The 24,180-nt window shown below is 42.0% G+C and overlaps 1 protein-coding gene across 1 annotated transcript in view; it reads right to left on the reverse strand.

Annotated features, from left to right (window-relative positions):
* Positions 1 to 4,575: 4,575 nt before the first annotated feature.
* LOC134433898 (nicotinate-nucleotide pyrophosphorylase [carboxylating]-like) overlaps positions 4,576 to 24,180 on the reverse strand; it is a 45,618-nt gene continuing 26,013 nt past the window's right edge. The window contains 5 exon segments of the mRNA XM_063182596.1: positions 4,576 to 4,764; positions 4,767 to 4,784; positions 8,455 to 8,586; positions 12,674 to 12,826; positions 12,828 to 13,372. Of these exon segments, the coding sequence (XP_063038666.1) occupies positions 4,576 to 4,764; positions 4,767 to 4,784; positions 8,455 to 8,586; positions 12,674 to 12,826; positions 12,828 to 13,372 (1,037 nt within the window).

Consider the following 24,180-nt stretch of genomic DNA (forward strand, 5'->3'; position numbering starts at 1 on the left):
CCACATTGAGGGGACATTTGGGGACACACTGGGCACACTGTGGGGACACACAGGGGACATTGGGGACACACTGGGGACACACAGGGGACATTGGGGACACACTGGGGACATTGGGGACACACTGGGGACACATTGAGGAGACAATTGGGGGGACATTGGGGACACATTGAGAGGACATGAGGGACAAGCTGGGGACACATTGGGGACACATTGAGGGGACACATTTGGGACATTTTGGGGACAGTGGGGACATTGGGGGACATTGGGGACACAGAGGGGACATTGGGGGACATTGGGGGGATTGGGGACATTGGGGAAACACTGGGGACACATTGGGGACACAGGGGACAGAGGGGACATTGGGGACACGGCGGACACTGGGGACATTGGGGTCACACAAGGGACACACTGGGGACACTGGGGGCATTAGGGACACTGGGGACACATTGGGGACACGCAGGGGGGGACAGCGCTGTCACTGACGTGTGACGCCGGCGGGCGGCGCGGGCGCGGTGACGGTGACGCCGCAGTTGCCCACGAAGGCCATCTCCAGCAGGCAGCCCAGCAGGCCACCGTCGCTGACGTCGTGGCCCGCCGTCACCACGCGCTCTGGGGACACACACACGGGGCACCGAACGTCACCAAGGGTCACCAAGTGTCACCAAGGGGCACCTCGGGGTCTTGAAATGTCACCCATGGTCAGCAAATGTCACCCATGGTCAGCAAGTGTCACCTCAGGGTCATCAAATGTCACCCAAGGTCATGAAATGTCACATCAGGGTCACCAAATGTCACCAAAGGGCACCTCGGGGTCTTGAAATGTTACCTCAGGGTCACCAAATGTCACCTCAGGGCCATCAAATGTCACCTCAGGGTCACCAAATGTCACCCAAGGTCATGGAATGTCACCTCGGGGTCACCAAATGTCACCCAGGGCCACTAAACATCACGTCGGGGTCAGCAAGTGTCACCTCAGGATCATCAAATGTCAGCCAAGGTCATGAAATGTCACATTGGGGTCACCAAATGTCACCAAGGGGCACCTCGGGGTCTTGAAATGTCACCTCATTTTTATTTCTAGTTTATTTTTGTTCATTTCTACTTCTAATTCTATTTCCATTTTATCTTTATCTTTTTCATTTTTATTTTTTCTTTAATTTGAATTTCAATTTCAATTTTAATCTCTTAATTTTTATTTTTACATAAACTTTAAATTTTTCATTAATTTTCAATTTTTTGGGCTTATTCATATTTCTATTTAATTTTGATCTTTGATTTTTATATAAACTTTAAATTTTCTATTTATTTTCAATTTTATTTTGGCTTATTCATATTTCTATTTAATGTCGATCTTTGTAATTTTAATTTTTTTCCTTCGATTTCCATTTCCATTTCGATTTCTTAAATTTTTACTTTTACTTAAACGGTCATTTAAATTTTTTATTTTCATTTGTGTTTATTTTTTAATTTAAATTTTATTTAATTTATTTTGATTTTATTTTGATCTCACCCCCACCTGCCTCTCTTGGCTCCCATCCTCCTTGGCTCTGATCCCCTGGAACGTTCCGGAAGCCCCGGGAACCCCCCCGGCCTTTATCCGGCCCTGGGGGGGCAAATTCCAACTTTTGTATGGAATTCCTCCCCAATTTATGACCTTTTATGGCATTTATGACCATATATGGAATTTATGACCTTTTACGGCATTTATGACCTTTTATGGCATTTATGACCTTTTATGGCATTTATGACCTTATATGGAATTTATGACCTTACATGGCATTTATTTCCTTATTTGGCATTTTTTATATTTTTCAATATAAAATTTAATGTATGAATTTAATTTTATATTATTTATTGTTTCATTAAATTTATTATCTAAATATTTTCAATATGTTTAATTGCATTAAACCCACTGAAGGTCATAAAGCCCTTAATATCTCTATTATTATTATTATTATTATTATTATTATTATTATTATTATTATTATTATTATTATTATTATTATTATTATTATTATTATTTTCTTTTATTAAAATATTTATTATTTACTTTTTTTATATTATCCAATATAAAATTTAATATATATAAATTTATTTTACATTATTTAGTGATTTGTTAAATTTAATATCTAAATATTTTCAATATGTTTAATTATATACATTATATACTTTCTTTTATTTTAATGTTCATTATTTCATTTTTTATATTATCCAATATAAAATTTAATATATATAAATTTAATTTTACATTATTTGGTGTTTCAATTAATTTAATAACTAAATATTTTCAATATGTTTAATTGCATTAAACCCATATAAGGTCATAAAGCCATTAATATATCTATTATTGTTATTATTTTCTTTTATTTTAATATTTATTATTCAATTTTTTTATATTATCCAATATAAAATTTAATATATAAATTTAATTTTACATTATTTGCTGTTTCATTTAATTTAATATCTAAATATTTTCAATATTTTCTTTTATTTTAATGTTTATTATTTCATTCTTTTATTTTAATGTTTATTATTTCATTTTTTATATTATCCAATATAAAATTTTTTATATATAAATTTATTTTACATTATTTAGTGTTTCATTTAATTTAATATCTAAATATTTTCAATATGTTTAATTATATATATATTACATTTTTCTTTTATTTTAATATTTATTATTTCATGTTTTATATTATAAAATATAAAATTTAATATATAAATTTAATTTCGCATTATTTAGTGTTTCATTTCATTTAATATCTAAATATTTTCAATATGTTTAATTATAGATACTATATTTTTTCTTTCAATTTAATGTTTATTATTTATTTTTTTATATAATTCAATAAAAAATTTAATAGACAAATTTATATTTACATTATTTAGTGTTTCTTTACATTTAATATCTAAATATTTTCAATATGCTTAATTGCATTAAACCCATATAAGGTCATAAAGCCATTAATATATCTATTATTATTATCATTTTCTTTTATTTTAATATTTACTACTCAAATTTTAATCACTAAATAATATAAAATTGAATTTATATATTCAATTTTATATTGGATAATATAAAAAAAATAAAAAATAAATATTTTTGGGGTTCCAGATGTTTCTGGGTCTCAGGTTGGATTTTATCGGTTCTGGGCTGGGCTTTGGGGTTCCAGGACGGATTTTTCAGTTCCCAGGATGGATTTTGGGGTTCCCAAATTTCAGGGTTCCAGGTTCGATTTTGGGGGTTCCAGGTTGGATTTTGGGGTTCCCGGGATGGATTTCGGGGTTCCCAAATTTCAGAGTTTCAAGTTCGAATTTGGGGGTTCCAGGTTGGATTTTGGGGTTCCAGGTTGGATTGTATGGTTCCCAAATTTCAGGGTTTCGGGTTCGATTTTGGGGTTTCCAGGTTGGATTTTTCAGTTCCCGGGATGGATTTTGGGGTTCCCAAATTTCAGGGTTTCGGGTTCGATTTTGAGGTTTCCAGGTTGGATTTTGGGGTTCCTGGGATGGATTTTGGGGTTCCTGGGATGGATTTTGGGGTTTCCAAATTTCAGAGTTTCCAGGATGGATTTTGGGGTTCTTGGGATGAATTTTAGGGGTTCCGGGTTGGATTTTTGAGGTTCCTGCTCGGATTTTGGGGGTTCCTGGGATGGATTTCAGGGTTCCAGGTGTTTCCCCATCTCAGGTTGGATTTTATTGGTTCTAGGTTGGATTTTGGGGGTTCCTGGGACGGATTTTGGGGTTCCCAAATTTCAGGGTTTTGGGTTCGATTTTGGGGATTCCAGGTTGGATTTTGGGGGTTCCTGGGACGGATTTCAGGATTCCAGGTGTTTCCACATCTCAGGTTGGATTTTATTGGTTCTAGGTTGGATTTTGGGGGTTCCAGGTTGGATTTTGGGGGTTCCCGGGGTTCGATTTTGGGGTTCCCAAATTTCAGGGTTTCAGGTTCGATTTTGAGGTTTCCAGGTTGGATTTTGGGGTTCTGGGTTGGATTTTTGGGGTTCCTGGGACGGATTTCAGGGTTCCGGGTGTTTCCACATCTCAGGTTGGATTTCATTGGTTCCAGGTTGGATTTTGGGGGTATCTGGGATGGATTTGGGGGTTTCTGGGTGGGATTTTCGGGTTTCTGGGCAAATTTTTGTGGTTCCCACGTTGGATTTTCAGGGTTCCTCGGCTCCGTCCCCCATGCCCAGCACCCTGAGGGCGCAGTCAAGCGCGGGGGCGCTGTGGGTCGGGCACCCCATGGACACGACGGCCCCGTGGGGCCCCAGGAACCGGGGCAGGGCCTGCAGGGCTGGGGGGCTCCTGGGGCGGATTTGGGGGTTCAGGGATGGATTCTGGGGTTCCCGGGATTGCATTGGTTCCAGGCTGGGTTTGGTGGGTTGGATTTTGGGGATTCCAGGTTGGATTTTGGGGGTTCCTGCTCGGATTTTGGGGGTTCCTGGGATGGATTTCAGAGTTCCAGGTGTCTCCACATCTCAGGTTGGATTTCATTGGTTCCAGGTTGGATTTTGGGGTTTCTGGGATGGATTTCAGGGCTCCAGGGTGAAATTTTGGGGTTTCCACGTTTGATTTTCACTTTTCCTCGGCTCCGTCCCCCATGCCCACCACCTTGAGGGCGCAGTCGAGCGCGGGGGCGCTGTGGGTCAGGCACCCCATGGACACGACGTCCACGTGGGGCCCCAGGAAGCTGCCCAGGCTCTCCAGGCCGATGCCCCCGCTGGCCTCCACCAGCACCCGCGGGTGCGCGGCCTTGACGCGCGCGCGGCCGCCGCGTGCAGCGCCTGCAGAACGAGGAGAACGTCAAAAAACCCAAAATTTGGGGCTTTGCAACCCAAAACCTGCCCAGTTTCGGTCCCATTTTTTGGGTTTATCCCAATTTTTTTTTTTTGTTTATTTCCCCATTTTTTTGGGTTTTTTTCCCATTTTTTGGGGGTTTATCCCCATTTCAAAAGGTCCACAGCCCCATTTTTGGGGTTTTTCTTCCTATTTTTCGGGGTTTTTCTTCCTATTTTTTGGGGTTTCCCCACATTTTTGGGGGCTTTATCTCAATTTTTTGGGGTTTTTTCCCCCCGTTTTTTAGGGTTCATTCCTTTTTGTTTGTTTGTTTGTTTTTCCCATTTTTGGGGTTTCATCCCAATTTTTGGGGTTTATCCCAAATATTTGCACCATGTTCTCATTTTTTGGGTTTTTTTTCCTTTTTTTTTTGTTTTTATTCCCATGTTTTTTTTATTTTTTCCCACTTTTTGGTTTCGGTTTTTCCATTTTTCTGGCGTTTTCCCCCATTTTTTGTGTTTTTTTTTCCCCCATTTCTTTGGGAATAATCCCATTTTTTGGACTTTATCCCTATTTTTGGTGTTTATCCCCATTTTTGGAGTTTTATCCCCATTTTGTGGGGGTTTTATCCCAATTTTTTGGCATTTATTCCAATTTTTTGGGTTTTTTCTCAATTTTTGGACTTTACCCTAGATTTTTGGCTTTCTTCTCCATTTTTGGCGGGTTCATCCCCCCTTTTTGGGTTTTTTCCTCATTTTTGGGGGGTTTTCTGCTTTTTTTTTTTTTTTTGTTGATTCCCCATTTTTGGGGTTTATCCCAAATTTTTTGAGATTTCCCCCCCCCCTTTTTTTGGGGGGGGATTTATCCAAATATTTTTAAATTTTTTTCCCATTTTTATGGGTTTCTCCCCATTTTTGGAGTTTATCTGTGTGCAGATCCCGGTAAAAGGGGACAATGTCAGTGAACCCCAAAATTTGGGGTTGGGCAGGATTTGAACCCCAAATTGGGGTGTCCCTGCTAAAATTTGGGCTTTCCCCATAAAAATCCCCACAAATCCGGAGAATTTAACCCAAAATTGGGGTGTCCCTGCTCAAATTTGGGTTTTCCCTATAAAAATCCCCACAAATCCGGGGATTTGAACCCAAAATTGGGGTGTTCCTGCTCAAATTTGGGTTTTTTTCCATAAAAATCCCCACAAATTTGGGGATTGTTCCACCCAAAATTGGGGTGTCCACCCCCAAATTCCCCTTAAACCACAAACACCAAAAAAATTGGGATTTTCCACCCAAAATTTGGGGTCTCTCCCACCCAGATAAATCCCAAATTTGGGGGTTTCCAGCCCAAAATTTGCCCAGTTTGGGTCCCCAGAAAAAATGATCAATTTTGGGATTGTTCCGCTTAAAATTGGGCGTTCAAAATTGGGGTGTCCACCCCCAAATCCCCACTAAACCAGAAACCCCCAAAATTTGGGATTTTTCCACCTAAAATTTGGGGTCCGAGCCACCGAGAAAAACCCCAAAATTTGGGATTTTCAACCTAAAATTTGCCCAATTTGGGTCCCTATAAAAATTTATCAATTCTGGGATTATTCCACCTAAAATTGGGGTGTCCACCCCCAAATCTCCCTTTAAACCAGAAACCCCAAAATTTGGGATTTCCAACCCAAAATTTGCCCAATTTTGGTCCCTAAAAAATGTATCAATTCTGGGATTATTTGACCCAAAATTGGGGGTTCAAAGTTGGGGTGTTCACCCCCAAATCCCCTTTAAACCAGAAACCCCCCAAAATTTGGGATTTTCCACCCAAAATTTGGGACCCAACCCACCCAGAAAACCCCAAAATTTGGGATTTTCAACCTAAAATTTGCCCAATTTGGGTCCCTATAAAAACCCATTAAAAATGGGATTATTTAACCCAAAATTGGGGTGTCCACCCCCAAATCCCCCAAAACCAAAAACACGAAAATTTGGGATTTTCCACCCAAAATTTGGGGTCTCTCCCACCCAGATAAATCCCAGATTTGGGGGTTTCCAGCCCAAAATTTGCCCAGTTTGGGTCCCCAGAAAAAATGATCAATTTTGGGATTGTTCCGCTTAAAATTGGGCGTTCAAAATTGGGGTGTCCACCCCCAAATCCCCACTAAACCAGAAACCCCCAAAATTTGGGATTTTTCCACCTAAAATTTGGGGTCCGAGCCACCGAGAAAAACCCCAAAATTTGGGATTTTCAACCTAAAATTTGCCCAATTTGGGTCCCTATAAAAATTTATCAATTCTGGGATTATTCCACCTAAAATTGGGGTGTCCACCCCCAAATCTCCCTTTAAACCAGAAACCCCAAAATTTGGGATTTCCAACCCAAAATTTGCCCAATTTTGGTCCCTAAAAAATGTATCAATTCTGGGAATATTTGACCCAAAATTGGGGGTTCAAAGTTGGGGTGTTCACCCCCAAATCCCCTTTAAACCAGAAACCCCCAAAAATTTGGGATTTTCCACCCAAAATTTGGGACCCAACCCACCCAGAAAACCCCAAAATTTGGGATTTTCAACCTAAAATTTGCCCAATTTGGGTCCCTATAAAAACCCATTAAAAATGGGATTATTTAACCCAAAATTGGGGTGTCCACCCCCAAATCCCCCAAAACCACAAACACGAAAATTTGGGATTTTCCAACCAAAATTTGGGGTTCGACCCACCGAGAAAAACCCCAAAATTTGGGATTTCCAACCTAAAATTTGCCCAGTTTGGGTCCCCAGAAAAAATTTATCAATTCTGGGGTTGTTCCGCTTAAAACTGGGCGTTCAAAATTGGGGTGCCCACCCCCAAATTCTACAAATCGCCCTTAAACCAGAAATCCCAAAAATTTGGGATTTTTCCACCCAAAATTTGGGTGGAAAACCCCAAAATTGGGGTGGAAAACCCCAAATCTGCCCAATTTCGGTCCCGATAAAAACCCATTAAAAATGGGATTATTTAATCCAAAATTGGGGTGTCCACCCCCAAATCCCCACTAAACCAGAAACCCCAAAAATTTGGCATTTTCCACCCAAAATTTGGGGTCTGAGCCACCGAGAAAAACCCCAAAATTTGGGATTTTCAACCTAAAATCTGCCCTAAAATTTGGGTCCCTAAAAAATTTATCAATTCTGGGATTATTTAACCCCCCAAAAACCCCGATTTTTTTGAGTTTCTCCCCCAAATTTTCACCTTTTTTCCCCAAATTTTCGCCGTTTTCCCCCAGATTTTCACCGTTTTTCCCCAAATTTTTGCCATTTTTCCCCCCAAATGTTCGATTTTCAGGGTCCCCCGATATTTTGGGGCTCCCCCGTGGGCTCAGAGCTCAAATCTCCACCATCCCCACCCCAATTTTGGTCCATTTTTGGGGTTTTCTCCCCCAAATTTTCACCATTTTTCCCCAAATTTTCACCTTTTTTCCCAAAATTTTCACCTTTTTCCCCCAAATTTTCACCTTTTCCCCCCAAAATTTCGATTTTCGTGGTTCCCCAAATTTCGGGGCTCCCCCGTGGGCTCAGAGCTCAAATCTCCACCATCACCACCCCGATTTTGGGCCATTTTTTTTAGTTTCTCCCTCAAATTTTCACCGTTTTTCCCCAAATTTTCCCCTTTTTCCCCCAAAATTTCGATTTTTGGGGTCCCCCGATGTTTTGGGGCTCACCTCTGGGCTCAGGTTGTCGAGCAGGATGACATCGGCCCCAGCCTTGGCCGCCTCCAGCGCCTGCTTGGCGCTCGTGCACTCCACGCCCAATTTCCGCGTGAAGCCCCCGGCCCGGCGCGCCCCCACAATCAGCTGTGGGACCCCAAAATAAACCCAAAATTTAGGGATTTGCCCCCAAAATTTGGGTTTTTCTATTCAAAATTAATCCTCAAAAATTGGGGATTTCTACTCAAAATTAATCCCCAAAAATTTGGAAATTAATCCCCAAAAATTGGGATTTTTTTTCCCCAAATGAATCCCCAAAAATTCAGAAATTAATGCCCAAAAATTGGGAATTCTTACTCAAAATTAGTCCCCAAAAATTGGGATTTTCCCCTCAGATTCATCCCCAAAAATTGAGAATTTGACTCCCAAATTAATACCCAAAAATTGGGGATTTCTACTCAAAATTTTTCCCCAAAAATTTGGAAATTAATCATCAAAAATTGGGGATTTCTATTCAAAATTAATCCTCAAAAACTGGGGATTTCTACTCAAAATTTTTCCCCAAAATTTTGGAAATGAATCCCCAAAAATTGGGAATTTCCCACCCAAAAATTGGGAATTCCTACTCAAAATTAGTCCTCAAAAATTGGGATTTTCCCCGCAAATTCATCCCCAAAAATTCAGAAATTAATCCCCAAAAATTGAGAATTTGACTCCCAAATTAATACCCAAAAATTGGGGATTTCTACTCAAAAAATATCCGCAAAAATTGGGGATTTCTACTCAAAATTTATCCCCAAAAATTCAGAAATTAATCCCCAAAAATTGAGAATTTGACTCCCAAATTAATACCTAAAAATTGGGGATTTCTACTCAAAATTTAAACCCAAAAATTTGGAAATTATTCCCCAAAAATTTGGGGTTTCCTATTCAAAATTAATCCTCAAAAATTGGGGATTTCTACTCGAAATTAATTTCCAAAAATTTGGAAATTAATCCCCAAAAATTGGGAATTTCTATTCAAAAAATTGGGAATTTCTACTCCAAATTAATCCGCAAAAATTGGGAATTTCCCCGTAAATTAATCCCCCAAAATTGGGAAATTCTACTCAAAAATAATCCCCCCAAAATGGGGAATTTTCCCCTCAAATTAATCTCAAAAAATTGGGGATTTTTCCCAAAATTAACCCTTAAAATTTCAGAAATTAATCCCCAAAAATCGGGAATTTCTACTCAAAATTTCCCCCCCCCAAAAAATTGGGGATTTCTATTCAAAATTAATCCCAAAAATTGGGAATTTTCACCCCAAAAATTGGGATTTTTTCCACCAAAATTATCCCCAAAAATTGGGAATTTCTACTCAAAAATTGGCAATTTTCCAGCAAAATTAATCCCCAAAAATTCAGAAATTATTCCCCCCAAATTGAGAATTTCTACGCAAAATTAATCCCCAAAAATTGGGAATTTTTCCTCAAAATTAATCCCCAAATTTGAGAATTTCCCCCTAAATTAATCCCCAAAAAATAGGATTTTCTACTCAAAATTAATCCCAAAAAATTGGGAATTTCTACTCAAAATTAATCCAAAAAATTGGGAATTCCCACTCAAAATTAATCCCCAAATTTGAGAATTTTCCCCCAAATTAATCCCCCAAAAATAGGATTTTCAACTCAAAATTAATCCAAAAAATTGGGAATTTCTACTCAAAAAATTGGGAATTCCTACTCAAAATTAATTCCCCTAAATTTGGGAATTTTTCCTCAAAATTAATTCCCAAATTTGAGAATTTTCCCCCAAATTAATCCCCAAAAATTGGGAATTTCTACTCAAAATTAATCCCCAAAAATTGGGAATTTCTACTCAAAATTAATCAAAACAATTGGGATCTTCTACTCGAAATTAATTCCCTAAAAATTGGGAATTTCTACTCAAAAAATTGGGAATTCCTACTCAAAATTAATTCCCCAAAAATTGGGAATTTTTCCTCAAAATAAATCCCCACATTTGAGAATTTCCCCCCAAATTAATCCCCAAAAATTGGGATTTTCTGCTCAAAATTAATCCCCAAATTTGAGAATTTCCCCCCAAATAAATCCCCAAAAATTGGGATTTTCTACTCAAAATTAATCCAAAAAATTGGGAATTCCTACTCAAAATTAATTCCCCAAACAATTGGGAATTTTTCCTCAAAATTAATCCCCAAATTTGAGAATTGCCCCCTAAATTAATCCCCCAAAAATAGGATTTTCTACTCAAAATTAATCCAAAAAATTGGGATTTTCTACTCAAAATTAATTCCCTAAAAATTGGGAATTTCTACTCAAAAAATTGGGAATTTCTACTCGAAATTAATTCCCAAAAAATTGGGAATTTCCCCACAAAAATTGCAAATTTTCCCCGGAAAAATTGGCAATTTCCCCCCAAAATTAATCCCCAAAAATTTCCCCAAATTTGGGGTCCCCCCACACCCAAAACCCCCCAAATTTTGGGGTGCTCACCTTTGCCAGCGCTCTGCCATTGTCCCGATCCCCCACTAATTTGGCCCCCAAATTTCCCCCATTTTTACCCCAAATTCGGGGTCCCCACAACCGGAACCCCCCCAAATTTTGCCCCCAAATTTTGGGTTTCCCCACCCCATTTTCCACCCATTTTTTTTCCCATTTCTCCCCCATTTCCACCCAAATTTCCCCCATTTTACCCCAAATTTTTCCCCATTTTCCCCCCATTTCCCCCCCAAATTTGAGTGTCCCCACAACCAGAACCCCCCAAATTTTGCCCCCAGATTTTGCCCCCATTTCCCCCCAAATTCGGGGTCTCCCCTCTTCATTTCAGCCCCATTCCACCCCAATTTTTCCCCCCATTTCTCCCCCATTTTCCACCCAAATTTTTTCCCATTTCCCCCCACATTTTGGGGATCCCCCTCCCCATTTCCCCCCCAAATCCGGGGGTTCCCACAACCAGAACCTCCCAAATTTTGCCCCCAAATTCGGGGTCTCCACACTCATTTCCCTCCCATTTTCCACCCATTTGTCCCCCAATTTTTTCCCCATTTCCACCCAAATTTTTCCCATTTCCACCCAATTTCGGGGTACCCCACAGCGAATTTCACCCCAAATCCCCCCAAAATTGGGGTCCTTACCCGTTTAACCCCTTCCTGTCCCTCACTCAGTTCCACCACCGCTCGGTGCTTGTCCTTGAGCAGCCCAGAGCCCCCATTTCCCCCCCCAAATTTCCCCTCATTTTACCCCAAATTTTTCTCCATTTCCCCCCCAAATCCGGGGGTCCCCACAACCAGAACCCCCCAAATTCTGTAGGGTCTCCCCACAACCAAAACTGCCCCAATTCAAGGGTCCCCCCACTCATTTCCCCCCCAATTTCGGGGGTCCCCACCTGCCGGATCCCCCCCCCCCCCCATTCTCCCCCCATTTCTTCTCCATTTCCCCCCCAATTTTTTCCCCATTTCTCCCCCATTTTCACCCAATTTTTTCCCCAATTTCGGGGCTCTCCCACCCCAAAATTCCCCCAAATTTTGGGGTCCTCACCTGTGTCACCCCCCTCCTCTGTCTCCAGTGCCACCGCTCTGTGATTGTCCAGATGCCCCCTCCCCAAATTCCTGATCCCCCTCCCCATTTTCCACCCAATTTTTTTCCCCAATTTCGGGGTTCCCCCACCCCAAAACCCCCCAAAATTTGGGGTCCTCACCCGTTTAACCCCTTCCTGTCCGCTGTCGCTCTCTCTGTGATTGCCCCCCCAAATTTCCTCCCCATTTTCCACCCATTTTTCCCCATTTCCACCCATATTTTTCCCATTTCCACCCACATTTCGGGGTTCCCCCGACCCCAAAATTTGGGGTCCTTACCCGTTTAACCCCTTCGTGCCCGCCGCCCATCTCGGCCATGGCCCTGTGCTTGTCCTTGAGCAGCCCGAACGCCCCCAGCCCCTCCCAAATTTCCCCTCATTTTACCCCAAATTTTTCCCCATTTCCCCCCCAAATTTGGGGGTCCCCACAACCAGAACCCCCCAAATTTTGCTCCCAAATTTTCCCCCCAAATTCGGGGTCTCCTCTCCCCATTTCTCCCCTCATTTCTCCCCTATTCCCCCCCCAGTTTTTCCCGCCATTTCTCCGCCATTTTCCACCCAAATTTTTCCCTCATTTTCCCCCAAATTTCGGGGTCTCCCACAACCAAAACCGCCCCAAAACCCCCCAAAATTTTGGGGTCCTTACCCGTTTAACCCCTTCGTGCCCGCCACCCATCTCAGCCACGGCCCTGTGGTTGTCCTTGACGAGGCCGAAGGCCCCCAGCCCCTGGCGGTGCCCCTGCGCGCCCCCCACGCCCAGCGCGTACTTCTCGGCCGCCCTGAAGCCGGGCGTGCCCTTGCGCGTCCCCCGCCACGACCCCTCCCCAGTTTCGGCTCTCGGCGACGCCCCGGGCCCGGGCGGCCATGGAGGCCACGCCGCTGCAGCGGCCCAGGACGTTGAGGGCCGTGCGCTCGGCCAGGAGCAGCCCGGAAACGGGGCCGCGAACCTCGGCCAGCAGCGCCCGGCCCGGGCCCAGCCGGGAACCTTCGGGAACCTTCCAGAGCACGGAGCAGCCCGACAGCGCGAACACCGCCTCGGCGAACGGGCAGCCGGCCAGCACCCCGAAAAATGGGGGGGTTTTGGGGTTAAATGCGGGGGTTTTGGGGTTAAATCCGGCGGTTTCGGGGTTAAATGCGGGGGTTTCGGGGTTTTTGACGAGGATGTGGGCGCGGATCTCGGCGTTCCCCAGCGGCGCCACGGTGGGGTCGGGCCAGGGCGCGTCCTCGTCCAGCCAGGAGCGCGCCAGGGCCCGCAGGCGGTGCGGGGGAGGGGGGGGGCGGCCAGGGGGTCCCCGAAGGGTTCGGGGGTCCCGCGGGGTTCGGGGGCGCAGAGCCGGACATGGTGCGGAGAGACCTGGGGAGAGAGAAAGGGAATTAGGGGGAGGATATTGGGGTCCTTGGGGGGCATTTTGGGGGTCTTGGGGGTCTCTGTGAGGATTTTGGGGGTCCCAGGAGGGTCCTTGAGGGGGTTTTGGGGTCCCCATTGGGATCTATGGGGAGATTTTTGGGTCTGGGGGCGATTTTGGGGGTCCCAGGAAGGTCCCGGAGGGGCTTTGGGGTTCTTAGGGGGGTCCTGGAGGGGATTTGGGGGTGTGGGGAGGGGGCTTGGGGGGATTTTGGGGTCCCAGGGACGTCTTTGGGGGTCCTTGAGGGGGTTTTGGGGTCCCAGGGGGGTCCTTGAGGGGGTTTTGGGGTCTCCATTGGGACCTCTGTGGAGATTTTGGGGTCTGGGGGGGATTTTGGGGTGTGGGGAGGGGGTTTTGGGGAGATTTGGGGGGTCCTTGGGGGGATTTTGGGGTCCCAGGAGGGGATTTGGGGTAATGGGGAGGGGGCTTGGAGGGGTTAATGGGGTCCCAGGGGAGATTTTGGGGTCCCCATTGGGATTTATGGGGAGATTTTTGGGTCTGGGGGGGATTTTGGGGATCCCAGGAGGGTCCTTGGGGGAATTTCGGGGTCCCCCTTGGTGTTTTTGGGGAGGTTTTGGGTCTGGGGGGGATTCTGGGGCTCCCTGGGGGGATTTGGGGGTGCTCAAGAGGAAATTTGGGGTCGGGTTTGGGGGATTTGGGCAAATTCAGGGCCGATTTTTGCCCCTTTTTTCCCATTTTAGGGATTTTTAGACCATTTTGTGTCAATTTTTGCCAATTTTGTGCCGATATTTTCCCCTTTTTTTCTGGTTTTGGGGCTTTTGGGGCGATTTTGTGTCAATTTTTGCCAATTTTGTGCCAATTTTTGCCCCTTTTCTCCCATTTTAGGGATTTTTAGACAATTTTGTGTCAATTTTGGTCAATTTCATGCCGTTTTTTCCCCCTTTTTTTCTGGTTTTGGGGCAATTTTGTGTCAATTTTTGCCAATTTGGTGCTGATTTTTTCCCTTTAATTTCTGCTTTTGGGGCTTTTTAGCCGATTTTGTGTCAATTTTTGTCAATTTTGTGCCGATTTTCCCCTTTTTTTCCCATTTGAGGGATTTTTAGATCATTTTGTGTCAATTTTTGTCCATTTTGTGCCGTTTCCCCCCCCTTTTTTTCTGGTTTTGGGGCTTTTGGGGCGATTTTTTGTAAATTTTTGCCAATTTTGTGCCGATTTTCCCCCTTTTTTTTCCGATTTTGGGCCAATTTCTGCTGATTTTGTGTAATTTTAGCCAATTTTATGCCAATTTTTCCCGTTTTTGCACTGATTTTCCCCCTTATTTCTGGTTTTGGGGCAATTTCTGCTGATTTTGGGCAATTTAAGCCGACCTTATGTCATTTTTTGCCATTTTTGTATCGATTTCCCCCCTTTTTTTTCCTTTTAGGGATTTTTGGATTATTTCGTGACCATTTGAGTCAATTTAGTGCCGATTTTCGCCCTTTTTTCAAATTTTGGGGATTTAAAAATAATTTCGTGTCAATTTTTGCCACTTTTGTGCCAACTTTCCTCCTTTTTTCCTGATTTTGGGCAATTTAGGGCGATTTTGAGTAATTTTAGCTGATTTAGTGCCGATTTTTCCCGATTTTGTGTATTTTGGGAATGTTTGGGGTGATTTTGTGTCAATTTTTGCCAATTTGGTGTCGATTTTTCCCCTTCTTTCCCGTTTTGGGCCGATTTCTGCTGATTTTGTATAATTTCAGCCGATTTTGTGGCAATTTTCGCCAATTCTGCGCCGATTTTCCCCCTTTTTTCTGGTTTTGGGCCGATTTCTGCTGATTTTGGGTTATTTTAGCCGATTTTATGCCAATTTTGTGCCCATTTCCGCCCTTTTTTCCATTTTAGGGGTTTTTAGACAATTTAGTGCCGATTTTTGCTCTTTTCTTCCCATTTTAGGGATTTTTGATGATTTTGAACCAATTTTGTGCCGATTTTTCCCCTTTTTTCCCGTTTTGGGCCGATTTCCGCTGATTTTGGGTAATTTGTGTAATTTCAGCCGATTTTGTGCCGATTTTGGCCCTTTTTGCCCCAAATCCCGCGGTCCAGGGGCCGTTTTGGGCCCGGCCCCGCCCCCTCCCCCGCCCCTCCCCCTCCCCTCCCCCGCCCCTCCCCCTCCCCTCCCCCGCCCCTCCCCCTCCCCTCCCCCGCCCCTCCCCCACTCACCGGGCGCGCGCCGGGCCCGAATGAGGCCCCGGGGGGGGGGAATCTTACCCGGAGGGGCGGGGCCACAGCGCGGGCGCTGATTGGCTGCCGCTGCTGATTGGCTGCCGGCGCTGATTGGCTGCCACGCGCAGCCAAAAAAAAAATAAAAAATCCGAAAAAAACCCAAAAATAAACCCGGAAGTGTTTGGGGGGGGGGGAGGGGAAATTGGGAAAAAAATGGGGGAAAATTGGGAAAAATTAGATTTGGGGTCATTGGGGGGACATTGGGGACAATGAGAAAAAAATGGGAAAAATGGGGGGAAAAGTTGACAAAAATTGGGGAAAATTGGGAAAAATGAGATTTGGGGACATTGGGGACAATGAGAAGGAAATGGGAAAAACTGGGGGAAAAATTGGGGAATATTTAGAAAAATGAAATTTGGGGACATTGGGGAAATTTGGGGGGAAATTTAGAAAAATGAGATTTGGGGACATTGGGGGCACATTGGGAAGAATGAGAAAAAAATGGGGAAAATTGGGGGAAAAATGGGGGAAAAAATGGGGGAAAATGGGGAAAATTGGGGAAAATGAGATTTGGGGACATTGGGGAAAAATTGAGGAAAATTTGGAGAAATGAGTTTTGGGGACATTGGGGACAATGAGAAAAAAAATGGGGAAATTGGGGGAAAATGGAGAAAAATTGGGGAAAATTTAGAAAAATGAGATTTGGGGACATTGGGGGAAAAATTGGGGGAAAATTGGGGGGAAAATGGGGGAAAATGGGGAAAATTGGGGAAAATGAGATTTGGGGACATTGGGGACAATGGGGGAAAATTGGGGGGAAATTGGGGAAAATTTAGAAAAATGAGATTTGGGGACATTGGAGAAAAAATGGGGAAAATTTGGGAAAAAATTGGGGGAAAATTGGTAAAAATGGGATAATTGGGGGGAAATTGGGGAAAATGAGATTTGGGGACATTGGGATCATTGGGGGAAAATGGGGGGAAATTGGGAAAAAAGAGATTTGGGGACATTGGGGACACTGGGGGGACATTGGGGAAATTTGGGGCCAAATTGGGAAAAATGAGATTGGGGGGATTGGGGAAAAATTGGGGGAAAATTTGAAAAAATGAGATTTGGGAACATTGCGGACATTGGGGGAAAATGGGGGAAAATTGGGAAAAAATGAGATTTGGGGATCTTGGGGACACTGGGGACATTCCAAGGCACTCCCTGAGCTGGTTTATTTCCCTTTATTTCAGGCACTGTCTGAGCTGGTTAGTTTCTTTATTTGTATTTACTATTATTAGATATTAAATATATTACTATATGTGTTTTTAAACGTATTATATTATGTTGTATTATATTATATTATATTATATTATATTATATTATATTATATTATATTATATTATATTATATTATATTATATTATATTATATTATATTATATTATATTATATTATATTACATTATATTATATTATATTATATTACATTATATTATATTATATTATATTATATTATATTACATTATATTACATTATATTATATTATATTACATTACATTACATTACATTACATTATATTATATTATATTATATTATATTATATTATATTACATTATATTACATTATATTACATTATATTACATTATATTACATTATATTTTATTTTTAATTTTTTTTTATGCAGGGGATCGGTGACCCTGCCCTACAATTCTGTCCTTCCCCAGCAAAACTCGATTTTATCTCTGGTTTTCTTCAGATTCCAAATTCCAAATTCCGTCCTGGGGCTGTGAATGCTCTGCAAACACAAAAATCCAAAAAACAGAATTTGGTTTTTATTTATTTTTATTTCATTTCATGTTTTAATCCATTTATATTGCATTATATTATATTATATTATATTATATTATATTATATTATATTACATTACATTACATTACATTACATTACATTATATTATATTATACTATATTATATTATATTATATTATATTATATTATATTATATTATATTATATTATATTATATTATATTATATTATATTATATTATATTATATTATATTATATTATATTATATTATATTATATTATATTATATTATATTATATTATATTATATTATATTATATTATATTATATTATATTATATTGTATTATATTATACTATATTATATTATACTATACTATATTATACTATATTGCATTACATTATATAGTATTATATTTTATTATTTTATATTTTATTTATTTTTTTTATTTATTATTTTTATTTCATTTTATTTTTAATACTATTTTATTTTATTTTATCTTATTTTATCTTATTTCATTTCATTTCATATAATTTCATTTCATTTTTATTTTATTTTATTTTATTTCATTTCATTTCATTTTTATTTTATTTTATGTTATTTTATTTTATTTTATTTTATTTTATTTTATTTTATTTTATTTTATTTTATTTTATTCTGTCCTTCCCCAGCAAAACTCGATTTTATTTCTGTTTTTCTTCAGATTCCAAATTCCAAATTCCGTCCTGGGGCTGTGAATGCTCTGCAAACACAAAACCCAACAAACAAATTTTGGTTTTTCAGGGCATTTATGGCCCCGAGCAAAGGGCAAACCCAGCCCAGGGAGGAGAGGTTGGGAGAAAACCAATCCAGCAATAAAATCAATCGAAATCAATCAATCAATCGATAAAATCAATTAATCGATAAATAAAATTGAACAATAAAATCAATCAATTGATAAAATAAATCAATCGATAAATTAAATCGAACAATAAAATCAATCCAGCAATAAAATCAACCGAAATAAATCAATCAGTCGATAATATCAATCAATTGATACATTAAATCAAACAATAAAATCAATCAATCGATAAATTAAATCGAACAATAAAATCAATCGAACAATAAAATCAACTGATAAAATAAATCTATCGATAAAATCAATCAATCGATAAATAAATTGAACAATAAAATCAATCCAAACAATAAAATCAATTGAACAATAAAATCAATCGAAATAAACAAATCAAACACTAAAATAAATCAATAAAATCAATCAAACAATAATTTAAATCAATCAATAAATTGAATCGAACAATAAAATCAATCAAACAATAAAATCAATCGATAAATTGAATCGAACAATAAAGTCAATCCAACAATAAAATCAAACGAACAATAAAATAAATCAAACAATAAATCGATTAAATAAATCAAACAATAAAATAAATAAGTCAATAAATTAAATTGAGCAATAAAACCAATCCACACAATAAAATCAATCGAGCAATAAAATCAATCGAAATAATCCCTCCCAGTCCCTCCCAGTCCATCTCAGTCCCTCCCAGTCCATCCCAGTTCCCTCCAGTCCCTCCCAGTTCCTCCCAGTCCCTCCCAGTCCCTCCCAGTCCCCCCCAGTCCCTCCCAGTCCCTCCCAGTCCATCCCAGTCCCTCCCAGTCCCTCCCAGTCCCTCCCCACCCCCCCCAGTCCCCCCAGTCCCCCTCAGTCCCTCCCAGTCCATCCCAGTCCCTCCCAGTTCTTCCCAGTCCCTCCCAGTCCCTCCCAGTTCCCCCCAGTTCCCCCAGTCCCTCCAGTCCATCCCAGTCCATCCCAGTCCCTCCCAGTTCTTCCCAGTCCATCTCAGTCCCTCCCAGTTCCCCCCAGTCCCCCCCAGTCCCTCCCCGCCCCCCCCAGTTCCCCCCAGTCCCTCCCAATCCCTTCCAGTCCCTCCCAGTTCCCCCCAGTCCCCCCCAGTCCCTCCCAGTTCCCTCCAGTTCCCCCCAGTCCCTCCCAGTTCCCCCCAGTTCCCCCCAGTCCCCCCAGTCCCCCCCAGTCCCTCCCAGTTCCCCCCAGTTCCCCCCAGTCCCCCCAGTTCCCCCAGTTCCCCCCGCTGTTGTTGCGGCTGCCGGCGCTGTGAGTCACGGGCACGCCTGCACTGGGAGCGCTGGGAGCGCTGGGATGAGCCGAACTGGTGTTACTGGGAGCACTGGGATGTGTCACTGGTGTCACTGAGAGCACTGGGATGTGTTACTGGTGTCACTGGGAGCACTGGGATGTGTCACTGGTGTCACTGGGAGCACTGGGATGTGTCACTGGGAGTGCTGGGATGTGTTACTGGTGTCACTGGGAGCACTGGGATGTGTCACTGGTGTCACTGGGAGGACTGGGATGTGTCACTGGTGTCAGTGGGAGCGCTGGGATGTGTTACTGGTGTCACTGGGAGCACTGGGATGTGTTACTGGTGTCACTGGGAGCGCTGGGATGTGTTACTGGTGTCACTGGTGTCACTGGGAGCACTGGGATGTGTCACTGGGAGCACTGGGATGTGTCACTAGTGTCACTGGGAGGACTGGGATGTGTCACTGGTGTTACTGGGAGTGCTGGGATGTGTTACTGGTGTCACTGGTGTCACTGGGAGCACTGGGATGTGTCACTGGTGTCACTGGGAGCACTGGGAGGTGTCACTGGTGTCAGTGGGAGCGCTGTGCTGTGTCACTGTGCTGTGTCACTGGTTATTGGAAAAAGGCTCCCAATATTCCCAGTTAGATTGTGCCTGGGCCAGTCTGACCCTCGCTGCTGGGCCAAAGGCAGCAACTGCGGTGTGTCACCCCAGAGATACCTTGGCTTGCTGGAGATTGCAGCTGGGCACTGAACAAGTCCAGGCTTGTTAGGAACCCCGTTTACCTCAGGAGGAATGGCTTCAGGCGATGGTGAAGAGAAAAAGGAGAGGATTCTGCTGGAGGGTTTAATGTCCAGAGGTTTATTCCATGGTTACAGAGGTCTGAACGTGAGCAACTGCTCCAACAGAACCCGACCGCATGCTCTGATTCACCTTTTTAAGCTCAGGTATAGGGGGAGGGGAGGTACAGGTGAGCCACCAACCAGGTGAGAGGGGCAGGGTCTCAGGGGAAGATGACACCCAGACAGGCCAATGACCCCTGGGCATAGGGGCATCCTTTGAACTTGACCAACCACACGACGCCTTGCTGGAATGTTAAGCCTGATTGACAGGACTCACTCAGCATGGGGGCAAGGGGGAAGGGAGAGAGGTATAGGCACACCTGGGGGAATGACCTGGAAGGCCAAAATGGGACATTACAGCACACCACATTACCCGGTAGTACAAAACCCGTACACATCGTTTTAAGCCAAGTACCGGAGGAGCATGCATGGTTGTCAGTCGTGGATTTAAAGGATGTCTTCTGGGTGTGTCCCCTGGCTGAAGAATGCCAGAACTGGTTTGCCTTTGAATGGGAGGACATTGAAAAGAAAAGAAAACAGCAACTAAGGTGGACAGGTCTTCCCCAGGGGTTTAGAGAATCCCCGAAACTCTTTGGCAAGCTCTAGAAGAACTCCTAGAACAGTTTAAACCTGAGAAGGGGGTACATATTTTACTATATGTTTATGATTTACTTGCATCAGAGGGAGAACAAGACAAAGTTAAAAGTTCTAGCATAGAGTTCCTAAATTTCTTAGGGGAAAAAGGCCTAAAAGTATCACAAAAGAAACTGCAATTTGTGAAACAAGAAGTAACATATCTAGGACATATAATCACCCAAGGGTATAAAAGGTCAAGCCCCAAGAGAATTTTGGGAATTCTGTCCATCCCTGCCCCAAAGACCAAAAGAGACGTTAGACAATTACTAGGTTTGTTTGGGCATTGCAGATTATGGCTTGATCAGTATAATAAGAGAATTTAATTTCCATATGGCAAATTGAACGAATCAGAGCCTGTAACCTGGACCTCAAATGACAAGAACACCTTCGGAACCTGAAAATTAAATTGTCCCCTGCCCCTGTACTGAGCCTATCAGACCTTAAAAAGATCTTTGACCTATTGGTAAACGTGGAAGAGGGGACAGCTTGCGGAGTCCTTACACGGGATTGGGGAGGATGCAGGAAGCCGGTCGCATCTCTCTCCAAGTTACCAGATCCAGTAGCCAGAGGGTGGCCAGCCTGTGTGCAAGTGATAGAGGCAACAGCCACCCCAGTAGAAGACACACAGAAACTAACCTGAAAGGGGAAGATCCAGGTTCATACCCCACACAATGTCAAAGATGTTTTAAGTCACAAGGCCCCTCAGTGGCTAACCGACTCCCAAATACTAAACCATTAAGTCATCCTAATAAGTACCAAGGGCCTTGAATGTGTCACTTCAAAATGTTTAAATCCAGCCCAGTTCCTCACAGGAGAGCTGTTAACAGACCTGGAGCATGAATGTTTAGAAATTATTGAAATGCAGACTAAAGTGAGAGAAGATTTAGAAAAAGGGCTGCTCCCATATGGGAGAATTTTATTTACAGATGGATCATCACAAATGGGAGCCAGTAAACGGGTCTCAGGGTATGCAATCATAGATAGGCAGAACATGCAAGTTGAGGAAAAAGGAAAGCTACCCTCAAATTGGTGTGCCCGGTGCTGTGAAATCTATGCCCTGAAGAGAGGGCTAGATTTACTAGAAAAAGATAAAGGAACAATCTATACCTACTCCTGGTATGTATTCGGAATTGTCCATACATTTGGAAAAATATGGGAAGAATGGAGATACCTAAATTCTAAAGGCAAAACTTAAATACATGAAGAGCTAATAAAATTAGTACTAGAGTCCCTAAGGAAACCAATAGAGATAGCCAAATGTCACATAAAAGGACATCAAAAAGGGGATATCCTTAAAATGAAAGGAAATTGATTAGCTGATTATGTAGCAAAAGAAGTAGCCTTGGACCAAGATAGACCAGTTAAAATTCTTAAGATAGAAGGAACACCTAGTAGAGAAAGAAAAGAGGAAAGACCCATCTTTGACGAGAAAGAATTAAGTGAGTTAGAAAAGATGAGAGGACAGCAAAAAGAAAATGGAGAATGATGGACCCCTGATGGACGGCAAATTTTAAATAAAGCTCCAGCCCAAAAGGTGATGACAGAGTTACACAAGTTTACCCATTGGGGAATACAAGGATTATGTGACCACTTTCCAAGGGATCAAATGTGCATAGGAGTACCTACCATAGCAAAGGCAGTTACCAAGGGATGTTTAACTTGCCAACAAATTAATCAGAAATTAATGAGAAGAGTACTGTCTGATCTGGGGGAAGAGAGTTGTCCTTGCGGCCGTTCCAAAGCGTGCAGGTAGACATCATAGAAATGTCCCCTGTCCAGGGACGCAGACACTTATTAGTGACTGTGGATCACCTCACCCATTGGGTAGAGGCGTTCCTGACCAAAACAGAGACAGCCCAAGCAGCCACAAAAGCAATCCTTGCAAACATCATTCCCCAATATGGGTTGATAAATAATGTCGATTCTGACCGAGGTCCACATTTTGCTGCCCAAGACTTACAACAAGTTGTTGAAGCCCTGGGAATGAAATGGAGGTTGCACAACCCATTGGCATCCCCAGAGCTCCAGAAGAGTAGAAAGGATGAATAAAACCATCAAAAACACGTTAACTACATTAGTTACAGAAAGCCAGATAAATTGGCCTAAATGTCTACCCTTAGCACTGTTAAAAATTAGAACAAGTCCTCAAACAGGTATAAGAGTCTCACCGTATGAAATGATGTTAGGACCCTCCTTCTTGACAACCCCGTATAGCACAGGAATTTATCCAGAAGGAGAGACAGCCACCCAAAAATAGGTAAAGGCCATAGGAAGGAGATTCAAAGATCTTAGGAAAAAGGTCCTTCAAACCTCTCCCTTAGACACTAAGAGACATAACATCAATCCAGGAGACTGGGTGTTAGTTAAATCATGGAACTCTGCACCTTTAACCTCTGAGTTTGAAGGCCCTTTTCAGGTCCTACTCACCACCAATACAGCCATACAACCCAAGAGAGGGGGTGGACACATCTAACCCAGCTTAAAGGACCTGTACCACCTCCCACTGAAGAGACAAAACCAACCACATCTCCTACTAAGTCTTCTAATGAATGGGTTGTGACTAATCACTCAGGCAATCTAAAGCTAACCCTCCAGAGGAGACCTAAAGACTATTGGAGATTGTCTATAGTAAAAAACTTGTTAAGAACTGTTAAAATAATCAAAACTTGTTAAGAACTGTTAAAAATTGCAGTTAATGTTATTTATATTTTACTTTTGAGTTTGAAAAGTAGATACTTTCCTGTTGCATGTATTATTAGTTAGTGTTTATTAAAGAATGAAGAATTTTTTGTTTGCGTTGGAGCCTTTGTTTGTTTCGGCGTATGTTATGATTTTGTAGGATTAGGCATAAGGTGTATTATGATTTTGTAGGATTAGCATAAAATCATACTATTATTTTGTAGGGTTAGGCATAAGAGTAAATACCTTGTTATTTGTTTGGTGTGAGTATTTTATCTATAATTTTGGATACCGAAAATTCTTAAAGTCATCTGACCATTGAGTTCAAGATTTTTAGATGAATGTTTTTGTGTTAAAAAGTTAAAATACCCCAGTTTACTCCAATCTTAGTGTATAAAGTAATCTCCTATAGAACATCCCTCAGGGCAAAAATAAATTAGTAAAGAAAAGTCAAATGTGTTGACACTGAGAGAATAAAAACTCTGTACTGAAACCAATGAGCTCTTCCATAGGAGAAAAGCATAACCAGGAGGCAAGGCTGGGTGAGTC

This window comes from Melospiza melodia, unplaced genomic scaffold (genome assembly GCF_035770615.1).
Source record: "Melospiza melodia melodia isolate bMelMel2 unplaced genomic scaffold, bMelMel2.pri scaffold_28, whole genome shotgun sequence".
NCBI classification, from domain to species: domain Eukaryota; kingdom Metazoa; phylum Chordata; class Aves; order Passeriformes; family Passerellidae; genus Melospiza; species Melospiza melodia.